Source organism: Anabrus simplex, chromosome 1 (genome assembly GCF_040414725.1).
Source record: "Anabrus simplex isolate iqAnaSimp1 chromosome 1, ASM4041472v1, whole genome shotgun sequence".
Lineage (NCBI taxonomy): Eukaryota > Metazoa > Arthropoda > Insecta > Orthoptera > Tettigoniidae > Anabrus > Anabrus simplex.
In genome coordinates, this window is record NC_090265.1 from 914,796,495 (window position 1) to 914,810,388 (window position 13,894).

At 37.1% G+C, this 13,894-nt stretch overlaps 1 protein-coding gene across 1 annotated transcript in view; it reads left to right on the plus strand.

Annotated features, from left to right (window-relative positions):
• Nucleotides 1-11,716, plus strand: part of Plap (phospholipase A2 activator protein) — a 152,187-nt gene extending 140,471 nt beyond the window's left edge. The window contains exon 13 of the mRNA XM_067136638.2: nt 10,380-11,716. Within this exon, the coding sequence (XP_066992739.1) occupies nt 10,380-10,712 (333 nt within the window). The 3' untranslated portion in view covers nt 10,713-11,716. The remainder of the gene's footprint in view (nt 1-10,379) is intronic.
• Nucleotides 11,717-13,894: the final 2,178 nt, after the last annotated feature.

The window sequence follows — 13,894 nt, forward strand, 5'->3', positions numbered from 1 at the left end:
GGAAATACCACCACAATTGAGACGTAAACACATACCGCTCGAAGTCTGACATAACAAGTAGCAACTTCCCCGAGTTACTGACCTATATCTCACAATCCGGTTCAGCCACCTCACACGACAGGTATCTCCGTAAACTACTAATGTTATATGAACCATTCATTACGCTCTCGCCATCCGCTAACTTGTAAGCACAGGGTCCTAGTTTTCTATGTACTTTATAAGGGCCTTGATATAAAAGAAAAAATTTCTTTGTTACCTTATCCTCATTATTCCACCTCAAATTTAGCACTAGATCATTGTAATTTAACTGAGCCAATTTTAACGTTAACCAGTCAGATCCCAAGATAAGATCAAATATCAAATGCGGAATTACCAAACATATCTGAACGCTAATAAAATTATTAATACAGATCGGGACAGCTACTTGTTTACAAATTTGCTTAGACTTCTTTCCAACAGCCGTAATGATGAAAGTAGACTTAACAGGCATTTCCTCCAACTGAATACCCTGTTTCACTAATGACTCATACCACTGAGAACTAATACATGATATTTGGCTACCAGAATCAATCAAAACTTTAACCCACGCCCCCCAGACTTTCAATTTAACAACGGGATTGACTACTTTATTACTTGAATCTCCATTATTCTGCTCGGGTTCATACAACAAATCGTTTCTAACATCTAGGTCATATGGTAACACTTTCATGGCAAGACACTTCGCTACCTTCGTACTAGGCTGGAATTCTGACCTAACATTACAGCCTCTAGTTAGTTTAAAGGTTCCCTTTGTGTATTGACGTTGGACTCATTAGTACATTGCTCTGGCCTCCGTTGGGAATTTCCTGTCCTATATTCAGATGCTCCGCTCCTGCTGTTCTGCTGAGGTCTGAACTGATTGCGAGCTTCGTGATTCTGTATTCTACCGTTATGTCTCATTCCGTTGTGATGACTAAAGTTCTGAATATTCTCCGTTCCACTCCTACGGTTACCTAACGCATCAAAACTGCCTAGTAGGTTCTCCATCTCCTGAATAGTTCCAACTTTTTGCATGCAGGCCGCTTCTCTCACCCTGTCCGGAAAATGTCTCAAAAGTAGTCTTACTACATCAGACCCCTCGGTTATACCATCTAAGTTCTGACAAATCATGACATGTGCCAGGAAGTACTCGGTCATAGTAACTCCCTCATGCTGTTTGTACCTCCCAAATACCACCCTTTCTCTCTCCCGAGCTTGTATCGCTTCATTCCAGAATTTCTCTCTAAACTTATTTCTGAATTCTTTCAGGTTCGTCATCGTCTGCCTATATACCATGAACCAAGACCGAGTTTCTCCTACAAAAGCATGGTCAATATTTTCCATAACGTCTTCCCAGTCCATAGACCCTTCCTCTAGACGCTTTTCAAATCGTTTTTCAATCATCTTAAGGAAATCTAGCGGGTTCGTTTGTTTCCCATTAAATTTAGGTAGTTCTATTTCCCTAATGTAGCTATTTCCTAGACATTGCCTTCCCGTGAAAACCTGTTTATCCTTTGCCACCTGTTTTAACTGATTTTCTGCTTTCTCCATCCGGCATTCTACATCTTTGTCTCTCCTATCAATTTCTCTCTCCAAATTAACCTGCTTCTCTTTCAATGTCCTAATTTCAATCTTATTCTCTTCAGCTATCGCAAACCTTTCTTCACTTGCCCGGGTCTCATCTTCTATTCTAAGCTTTACCGTGTCAATCTCTTGTTGTACGTGGTCTTTAAATATCCGTATTTCCCCTCTTTGAGTCTCAACTCTCTTATCAATACTAGTGACCTGCCTCATTACTTCCTCCCTAGTAGAGTTGTTTTCCTTCCCCATTAATTCCAGGAATTCACTTCTCTGTTCCGCAAACTTTTCTTCTACCTTTTTCCCTTGCCGTACATATTCACTTTCCTGGTCCTCTAATCGCTTATTAAAATGTTCATTTTTTACCACCAGATCGCGTAACTGCCTACTGTGTTCGTCCATTCTCCGATTCGCTTCCTCCTTATTTTCCCTCATCTCCCTACTTAATTCAGCTTTAGTTTGCTCTAACTGTTCTTTAAGTTCATATTTAATATTCTCAATTTTAGTGTTAGTTTGTTCTAATTCACTTTTAAGCTCAGATTTAGTTTGTTCTAATTCACCTTTAAGCTCAGATTTAGTTTGTTCCAATTCATTTTTAATTTCAGTTTTACTGTCCTCTATCTTACTTAACATTAACTGCATCATTCCCATTAACTGATCATTATTATTACTTTCATTGTTAGTATTTACTTCCGCTTCGCCCCCCATCCTACTATCATCTGACTCCATACTGACTTCTTTCTGTTTGCCTTCACTCTCCATACTACTTACACTTCTATCTTCAATTTCCTCTACAAGACTACACAACTCTTCCTCTGAACTCAATACGTTATTGCCTTTTATCGCCCGTCCACTGCGCAACATCCTCTCCTCTTTCGTCTGATCAGCCATGACCCTTCCCACAATCAAACACTCTTAATGAAACGTGGATATCCCAATTTTGCCCATAATACGAATTCTGATATCGTTACTGTCATTAACTGCTCCGTACTTAATGATTTTCTCGCCACACGTTGGAGCGGCATTTATGTGACTTCCCCTCTCGGAGAACAATCATCGAACGAGAAATGCAACCATTCAAGCTAAGGGCGCCAATCTTTAAGTTGAGGACTTAAAGATAAAAATTTATAATCAAGCTTGGACGGACTCTTATCACAGGGGTGGGGTGATAGTGCACTAATCATTAAGTAGGAGAATTAAAAATCAAAAGGCTAATTAAGGCAGATTGATTAAAGTGAACAAGAAAAATACTATTTATTGTATTTAATATGAATGACGACGGTTTAACGAGAACTGAATTTAAAATATAAAATGAATTTAACAAAAAATTGAATGACTCTACTTCGCGAAAACTTGCAATATCTTTAACTCGCTTGCTCACCATGTAGTCTTGTTCTGCTGGTCCTGGGAAAGCTTCCATCCTTGTAGCGGGAACATCATCGGTCGTCTTTGAGATCTCTTCATCTGCAGCTAAGTACCATTCCTGCCTTGCCAATTGCACCTCCCACTAATTGGAAAATGACTTCAAAACTAACACTCCCTATTATGCTCTATCCCATATATTGGAGATAAGCCCTAAGTCATAGTTAGAAGAACCACCTTGGGTTATAGGGAGAGGATACTCAATTAAGAATCCTTCCAACTTTACTGAAAATGTTCTCTGAAGTTTCATTTCTATCTAGATTAAAACTATCTATTGACTTAGACTGGTTCAAACCGGTCTTGTAGCCGTGCTGTACGTAATTCCTGATGAGAGTGGCTCTACACCCCTCATTCAGAATTTCTAAGTATCGAGACGAAGAATCAAGTAGAAAATCAAGTAGAAGCTCAATAAGAAAATCACGTAGAAGATGTAGAATAACTCGTAGAATAATGTAGAGAGAACAGTAGAAGATCATAAGAAGATCATAAGATGAAGCCCAGAGCTCCAGCACGCCCTTTTATAACCTCCTCTCGCGCTAATTACAGGTCGCTACACGTGGTCCAATCAGATGACACGTCTCTCCCCACTCCAGATATTAGAGTTGACGGGCCATAACCAAGATATCAACCGTTCTTCTATTCGTCCTTTCACTCAGTATCCATGGCAACATGACGCTCCTTTGAAAATATAGGCGGTGATCAGTTCGAATAATTCTGGTCGAAATACGGTAGCTTACGTTACCACGCTTGAACACGTGCTCGCTTTTCTCAGAACTTGATGTCTAAATTTGTCCTTCCTTCCTCCTCGGTGATGTGGCAAGATAGAGGAAATCTACTGCAAGTTAATTTTAACCGACTGTCGCAAGAATCTAAGTGAATATTAGGATATTCAGCCCTCGTTTATAAGTCGTAGTTACAAAGTAATGAAATGATAGTGAGCAAATGATTAAACATGAATTATAATACAATTACATACCAAAATAAATATCATGACGTTAAATTCCTGAATTAATTACACATAATAAAATTAACATAATTACACTGTAACGTCTGGAACGTTACAATATCATTTTTGCCCTTATGGACAGTGTTTGAACTCAAATATCTCATGATGACACAATTTTCACTTCTTTCTCTTCTCTTCCCAAAATCTCTTCATCCTTTGGCTGTGCTCCTGTTTCCTTTGTTCTGTCCACAATGTTCCTGTCTTCTTCTTCTTCTCATTTACTATAAATTTTGTATTCCTAATTTTGTTTCTGAATTCTTTTCTGTCTCCTATCATTTGCCTGTTGATCCCCACGTGCCTTAAGTCTTCCTCTATTTTTGATACCAATTTGTTTTCTTGTGTATTCTTTTTATTTATTTATTTATTTGTTGCAGACCTATTTCAGTGTCCTTCCTTTTCCTTCATGTCTGCTTATTATGTTATCGTTCGTATGTTGAACGAAAGGTAGCACTGATCTGATTGTTTCGTGTGTGTGATGAGTTTGTTTGTGGTTTTTGATTGAAGACCCTTTATTTCTCTTCGGCATCGATGTCTGGGGCTTATGTTCTGTAATATGGTTTAACACTCATGCCGTATGATTCATGTTTGTCGTGATGTGCGATATTAATGCTTGTCATGCGGCATGTAAGTTATTTTGGTTATGGTGTCAACTGGGTGAGCCAGGCCTATTTGCGGCAACCCAAATATCTGATCTGTGCTCTCAGATCAAGCTTATGAGCATGGACTGATTCTTGTCATGCTGTTACGATTCTTACGTGTCTTGATATTATATTATTTATTCATTCTGCTTCACATATTTGGTCTGTGTGTGTGTGTGTGTGTGTGTGTGTGTGTGTGTGTGTGTGTGTGTAGTACATGGTTATCAGACCTGTTTTATTTTTCAGTTTCTTATGGTTACTTGCATTTATTATTATTATTATTATTATTATTATTATTTTATCTCGCCTTTGTTTCCGGCTTGCTCAGCCGATTTACATGCTTATTTCAGGATTTTACTCTCATTTTCTTGTTTCATTTGACTCGTGTTTGTTTCCGTAACTATGGCAACTCCTTTTTAACCTCCTTGTATTCAGAATGTGTTTTCTTTTCTGCCAGCATTGCTTCACTGGTGTTTATTTCTGGGGATACAATCTGTATGGAGATTGTTGGGATCTATGTTTATTTTTAAAAAAGCCTTGGCTTATTCTGGGGAGTCATGATATATATATATATTTGTGAAACCTGCTACTTTCACCTCTTTATGACATCTGGTCCCTAAGAAAGAAATACTTTGTATCACGTTTTAATTACCACTGTCTGGTAATGATTGAACATAATTTTATCACTTTTCATGATACCTCTGTTGCGACAGTGTAAAATTTCCCCATTTTGCTTGTTCTATGCCCATATTGTAATCTTTTCTTACCGAGCTCGATAGCTGCAGTTGCTAAAGTGCGGCCAGTATCCAGTATTCGGGAGATAGTAGGTTCGAACCCCACTGTCAGCAGCCCTGAAGATGGTTTTCCGTGGTTTCCCATTTTCATGCCAGGCAAATGCTGGGGCTGTACCTTAATTAAGGCCACGGCCGCTTCCTTCCCATTCCTAGCCCTTTCCTGTCCCATTGTCGCCATAAGACCTATCTGTGTCGATGCGAGGTAAAGCAACTAGCAAAAAAAAAATTTTTTCTTGCTAAACTTATGTTAATAAACCTTATTCATTTTAATTGACCTCTGCTGTACGTTATTGTCTCTCTGCTTTGGGAACATGCCTTTTACACTTTGTTTCTCTAGTCTAAGGGACTATTGGCAGTTTCTAAGCAGTTTAAACTGATCCAGAGTAAATAGGTAGGTAGTGTAGTAGTCGAGCATGTCCCATATTGCCCTTTTGTAAACTTTGCAGTCCTAATTATCTTGCCATTACTGGATAGGATTGGTGCTGTCGACCAGACGGTGCAACAAATAAATAGTGTACCGATACCATACAACATGAGCTAGCTCGGCGAGTACAACTCAGCAGATAGGACTGAGAGCAGTCTGCTGTCTGACCATTGTTCTAGCCTAGAATATGACACATTCCCCAGAAAGTGGAAGGACATACGCAAATGGACTGCTGGTTTTGCCTGGATATCCTTCATACTCTCATATGTCTCGGATCAAGTCTCAAACCAATCCTGGACTGGATAGGGAACACAAAATTTACAATAGAGTAAAATAATATATTATTATTGGTCCACCTTTTCAATACAAAATGAAAATTACATAGGGACTAGTTTCGACCTAGTAATAGGTCATCATCAGCCTGAAGTAAGTCAAAGATCGAAGAAAACATAAACAATGTAAACACAAGTACAGTCTCTTTAAAGGTACATACCAAGTGGGAAGTTGAGTAGAGATATATTAAAAATAATAACTCATCCAAATTGACGAAGCACTGAGCGGAATTTATGTAAAGTTCGGTGCGCCGTATATTATAAAAGACCACTGTGCACTAAATGATGCAATAAAGAAGAATAGTAGGTTGAATGCTGGCTTCTTCTTAGCTGTTGTATAATCGAAGAAGATTACGTCGTGTTTTATAAGGTATTGATAGACGTCAAAATACATGGATGTTGGAAGGCTCTTCAGTTTTTTTTGAACATGGCAATAGTTGCGTGTGGAGGCTTAGGAAACCAGAGAAGCGTTATATTATGTTAAAAAATAGAGATCCTTAAAAAAGTCCCGTGCGTTGTATAAATTGTGGAAATGGAAATCGAAAAAACTTGGTTCTTAAGCGATAATGTTGTTCATTCAGAGATCGATTGAAAATAAAGAATCGTAACATAGTCTTCTCAAGATGTTCATAAACCAGAATTAATAGACGATGCGAAGTATGATGCTAGGAGAAAGCTCTTCTGCTTCTGGAATCTTGAAGGACGATGGATGTTTCACGAGGTGGAGCAACATATATGGAGTTAAATAAAGGTGGAAATAAATTCGCAGTTCAATGCGGACCATAAATTTGATTCTGAATAAAAGACAGTAAGATTTTTTTAAAAATTTTTTTAATTTTTTAAATATGTCAAAAGGAAAACTCAAGCGTGATGTGATGAGCTGAAGAGAGAAACGGAGGTAGGAAAGGATCAAAGGAAATTTTGAGGAGGTGAGGGAAGAAAAATGAAGGCAGGAGAAGAATATATAATTTTTTTTAAATTTTTTTATTTTTTATTATTTTTTATATTTTATATTTTATTTAGCTGAAGAGAGAAATGGAGGTAGGTAAGGATCAAAGGAAATATTTTTTTTTTGAGGAGGTGAAGGAAGGAAAATAAATGTTTTCTTCGATCTTTGACTTACTTCAGGCTGATGATGACCTATTACTAGGTCGAAACTAGTCCCTATGTAATTTTCATTTTGTATTGAAAAGGTGGACCAATAATAATATATTATTTTACTCTATTGTAATCACAGTTCAATACGGATCTATCATTATGAAACTTATTTCTTTTAAACACAAAATTTCTCTTCTTCATTGATTCAGTGTGGTGAGCAGAGGTCTAATTCTTTCATTGAGCTCAGTTCTCTCCGCACAATGTAAAGCATCTAATAGGCCTTCAATAGGAGACTTAACACATTTCTTCATCTATTCTAGTCCAGTTAGTTAATTAGTAGAAGAAAATAACTGTTTGATGTCAGATATTTGAAGACCAAATTATGTAATTAACAATATATATACGGTATATTTTGGAACTAAAAGAAAAAAAAACGGAAGTGAAAACTATCAAGAAGTAATAACTGTGATTTTGTTTGTGGGGAAGTTGAAAAACAGGGTATACAGATCTCATCCACATGCTGAGGATGAACTAAAACAAAATCGTCAAGAAATTTGGTAATTTTTGCGGAAAACTGCATTAAATCAATGTAAATTTAATCTGAAGATGTTAGGAATGCATACAAGCTGAGGGATAGGGAAAGCACTTCCGACAACTTTGGTAAGAAATAAGTGCCGTACACTTCATCAGATCAATGTAAATTTAATCTGGAGATGTTGGGAATGCATACAAGCTGAGGGATAGGGAAAGCACTTCTGACAACTTTCATGAATATGTCTACGAGCTGGGAGTCATCCGAAAATTTTTGTGATGTGACACGAGAAATTGTGTAACGGAAGTGTCATTACAAAATGTTTTACCTAGCAGCAGTGACCTTGAGAGGTGGACGGGCTGTAGATTTGTATAAATAGTGTGTTAAATAGAAGACACTACTTCAAGGTATGTAGTGTAGTACCATGGCCAACTAGATCTATGCTGCAAGTCGGCCATGCTAGTACTAACATTCAGATCAGTGGCCTCTCTTTTACGTACACACTGTAGAACTAATATGTAAATCCACAGCCTCCTTGTTTAGACTCTTATGGCTGGCAGTCATCTGAAATTGGTAACCATTGGTGTTTTACTTAGTAACTAACCTTGAGAGGTGCATGGGTCATCATCGTTGGCAGTTACTTGTTTCCGAGTTTACAGATTTTCTGGCTAATAATTCACTTCAGTTTACAGCAGTTTGTGTTTAAACTTCAGGTGACTGTACAAGCCAATTCTTGCATAGAACATATGCCCACACATCACACAACTGAGGGACGGGGGAGATCTTGGCTGGGTTTGGCAAAGTTTGCATTCCTGTCGCTTAATATCTTCATGTCTGAAGCGTTCTTGTTTGAAGTGATGAACTGAGGCACAGACACTTTGCCGCCAAGTGGCTGACAACCAATACTAATACATGAAAATCATGTCCGTGATTAATGTCTTAGAGGTTAACATTTTGAAGATCTAGGTATGGTAGATTTGTTTTTGTGAATCATTGTTGCAAGTTGATTGTTTATTTTGTGTGTGTTGAAATTATTGATTTTTTTGGAAAATATAGTTCCTCAAAATAGCTCTACTAATATATAAATCTAAATGTTGATCTCTTATGCATAAAAAACTACATTAATTAGAAATTAAAATGAAGGTCTGGCTATTCAATACCATTTACTATCATGTCAATCACTTATACAATGGGACCAGTTCTGAGCCCATTATGGGTCATCTGCAGCCATGGACTAAAATTGACAATATACACAGTAGTGCAAATACAATCAAATTAACACTTTAAAAATATTATGTACCTACATATTACAAATTATTTTACAAAAGAGGCAAAAAATCTCTGTCTGTAATTAGTGAATCTAAAGTCCATTAGTCAAATTTTGTCATGTATGTCATTGCCATTGGTATTAATCTAAAATGAATAGTCTTAATAAGTAAATGCTGTACATGTACAATTAAAATATTAAGAATGGTCCTGAACTGTTACATATGCAATATTAAAATTGGTGCTGAGCTGTTACACTGGTGTTGAAAATTAAAATAATCTTTTGTGCTTAGTTGGTAAAAGTCTGACTTGCTGAGTAGCATGTATCAGTGAGAGTTGTGTCAAATGGAACACAGCTGTGACCCATAATGAGTCAAAATTGGTCCCATTGTGTAAGTGATTTGACATCATAGTAAATGGTATCGAATAGGTGGACCTTCATTTTAATTTCTTATTAATGTGAATGTTTGTCAGTACGGATCATGATGGTGTTTGTATTGTACGATAAAAACTATATGACCGATTTCATTCCTGTCAGCCTGTTTACAAATGGTATGATGTGGAAAGCAGAGGTGTGCACCATGCTCTCACAGTTCATACCAGCTCTATTCTGGAGAGCTTCTAGATGGAGAAATTCTAGATGTTTCTGTTGACTCTCCTGACTTGATGTTGCAGGCCACCTCCTTGTAGACGACAGTTCAACACCTTATTCTTTTATGGCAACACATCATTATCTTCAAGGATGTCATCATCTGAATGGACTGGCATGCACAGTCCGTATACACGAATGCAATCTAGCTTACATTAAGTGTGCTGAGATGTAAATTCACAGCATCTGCCTGCCCTCTCCCCATTTTTCTATTATTTGTACTCACTGATACTGCCATAAAAGAGTGAGAACATTTGTTAGAAGCGCAACTTGATTGCCTATTACAGCAGGGCATACCTGATACAGTGCAGGAACTCATTTGTGTACGAGGACGACACACCCAATACTAATACAGGAAAATCATGTCTGTGATTAATGTCTTACAAGTTAAATTTTGAAGGGTAGATTTATTTTTGTGAATCATTGTTGCAAGTTGATTATGTTTATATTGCTTTGTTATATTACACAAACATGAACAAACAGAATTTAAGACATCCATAAAGTCAAACTTGTTATCTTCTAAACTTTTGTTGAGATATGCAATTTCTTAAATATGTTAGTATCTGTTATTTTAGTGTTAACATTTACTAAGTTTTATTGTACATTTCTTTGTGTGTCATAGATTGCGATGGCAACTCTGCTCCTGAATTTTGCCGTGGCTTTCAATCGGATCAAAGACTTATCTGCTCAATCTCAGGCAATGACTGTGACTGTGCAAGTTCTTCCTCACCTCTCAGACACAGAGGCTCAGTTCCGTGGCTTAGTAGCCCTAGGTACACTTATCTGGGATGCTGATGATGCAAATCTGGTGAATCACGCTACTTCTTCTAGTGATCTGGGAGTTATATTGAAACAGCTGTCTGCTTTAGAGAAGAGTTCGGATCCTCAGTCTCAATCGGCAGCCCTCAAAGTAGCCCAGTGTGCTGCACAAGTCACTGCACTGCTTAAAAAGTAGCTGGATATTTTTGTGTCAATTTCTCATACTGCTACTGACTGTGAAATATATGAGGAATAATTCAAAAAAGCTTTAATAAGATTTTGTATTGAACGTTCCAGTCCATAGTTGAAGTCACCTGTATTTTGTGAAAGATTGACTCTTTTTTTAACCGTTAATGAACATTGCCTTACTGTAAAACACATTTATAAAATGAATTTTACTTTGAGGCTTACAAGGTCAAGGTCACAAATTTTTGGCATATGACAACTTATGAATAAATGAATGATTATTTTGAACAAATTCTTTCATGCTTTAAGCTTGAAAGTCAGACATGGTATTATTTTCTTATAAGCACTCTGAATGCATGACAGGAATGTGTTTTATGATATTCACATTTCCCTTAGTTATGTTCAGCATTGTTGACTTTTCTAAGGACTGGAAAATATGAAGGTTTCAATTAAATTGTTTGATTTTTTAACAATACATACATTTAAAAAATAATTTATGACAGCGCACTGTGTAATCTTAATATATTTTTGACGGTTGAAATTCTAATACAATGTCAATAATAGCAACACATTATTGCTAGGTAGATACTTGGATCTGTTAAATGTCAAGGCCCTGTTACAGTTGGAATAAATGGCTCTGTTTTTTTCTTTTTTTGTGTTACTACAGTTTGTATGTTGGTGAAAAAATAATGGAAACTGCTCATCATGCTAGATCTATGGCATTTTCATTAGCAAAATGCTTTTGCTACATCCTGTTGTTTATGAACCAATTATCCCTGTATGGTTAGAATTGTGTTAATAAAATTAAACTTTCGACTACTTGCTGTATGGTATACCAGTTGCAGTAGTAGGCTAAAACAGTGTAAAGTGAAAGGTGAATCTTACGGCGAAATCTTTTGAGGTGTTTGGTGAGAATATTTGGTAGAATGCCTGATCTACATGCCTAGGTGTCGTTGTAAACAAGACAAAAAGGTTTGAAGTTGTAATAAAATTATAAAGAATTTTCTTCTCTTATGTTCACATTACTATTTGTTTTACAATCACTCAAATATAGGGACTACTGGAGAAAGACTCAAACCAAGAACTACACAAAATAAATAATTCAGAGGTGGTGTGACCCTTTTCGTCTCGTGACCTGAATCCCATTGGTTGTTCTTAGAAGTCTCAATTTTCTTTCCTTCCTGCCTGTACATTTTTCAGAAATTGAAACAAAACAATAGATATGAAATTTAGCACGAAGATGGTAGTAATAACACCATGCTATTAATATTGGTATGAACATAACATTTAATTGCTTTCACCTTGCCAAGTTCTGAGTTTAGACCCATGGTCAATAATAATATCCTCAACATAGGAATGTGTTGATGGAAATTTTGGAAGGTAAAATAGCAGGGAAGCACCCTCGTGGAAGACCAAGAAAGACATTCACGATGAGATTTCTTGTGAACTCAGGATGCAGGAGCTATGCAGATGCAAAGCGTACTGCGTAGGATTGACCCAGTTGGAGAAGACTCGTCGCAGGGGCAAACCACTCATTAGACTGAATTACTCAAAGAAGAAGAAGAAGTATGGCCATTTGGTGATATTATGCACTCCTGGATTCGGTTCTGTGGTTTTGTAAAGGCAATACAGTTATACTGCTTAGGTGCAGTGTTCCATACTTATTCAAGTTGCACAGCCAGTTGAGCAGGATCTGTTACTGGTGCCTGTAGATGTGTGATGAATATTGTCGTCCATACTTGGTCAGAAAGAAGTTGACCAAGCTACAATAGCTGATTAACATTCTCCAGAGCATGTGCTATGTTATTTGCTCAGCTTATGAAAGACATTGTCCTGCTGGAAGAGTAGATCAAGGATGAATTGGGTGTCCATTTGTATGTATGCTATGGCTGTCAGTGTCCCATTGTTGGTTATGAAACATGTTCAACTGATGTGAGGCACAACGCTTCACACCATAATTCTTAAGGCAAGCCTCATGTACCTCACACAGGTACTACCAGTATATGGGTTGGATCAGACCAATTGCAGCATAACTTGGTAGGATGATCAATTAAAACATCATAAACTTAATTAGCAGTCGTCCTTCTGTCATAAATTAATATGAAATGAAATGTCGTATGGCTTTTAGTGCCGGGATATCCCAGGATGGGTTCGGCTCGCCAGGTGCAGGTCTTTCTATTTGACGCCCGTAGGCGACCTACGCGTCGTGATGAGGATGAAATGATGATGAAGACAACACATACACCCAGCCCCCGTGCCATTGGAATTAACCAATTAAGGTTAAAATCCCCGACCCGGCCGGGAATCGAACCCGGGACCCTCTGAACCGAAGGCCAGTACGCTGACCGTTCAGCCAACGAGTCGGACATAAATTAATATGTTCATACTTTAACAACTAGTGGTAATTATTTTCTACAGTATTAAAGGGAACAAAGTATATTGAAGGCATCGGTTGCAATAAAGTATGGTAGGATGATGATGATCTGTTAGTCTTCAGAAAAATGATGATTAATTAAGACATCAGAACATCATTGCATGTTTGCTGATGTTATATAGGCAGTCCACAGCATGATAAAATCAATGGTCATGAACAGGAATCTGGCAGTTTCCTCATTTGTGCTCATCTGTAATATAAAAGAGTTTTGTCCGTACATTACTCAGAATTAAAAAAGAATGGCCGTGTCCACATTAAGAAAGAAATTCAATTTTGAATTTTCCGTCATCTCTGTCGTCTGCGCATCATGAGAAAATGCCTGAACAGAATGTGATGAAAATCGGTATGTAAAGTCAGGGAATAAGGCACTAGAATCTAGGCTATAAATAATTTTATTTACAATGGCAAAAATGGTAGTTTAAGGGAAGGCCTAAAATTTAATTCTCATATATCTACCGGTATGTTATTAGTGGTCCTATCGATAAACATTACATGACAAAAGTTATTGAAAATATAATTTTCGATCATTTATTTCTGATACCGTCTTACTGTACCAGCTATGATAACAGATATTAATGAATTTAGAATTTTGATGCTTAGTCCATATCAGCACCAAGCCACAAGAAAATGGCTGAACACAGTTTAATGAAAATCAATATATAAAGTCACTACAGTTTAGACTGTAAATAATTTTATTCACACTGGGTGAAATGGTTGTTAAGGGGAAGGCCTAACATGTAATTCTCAAATATCTATGT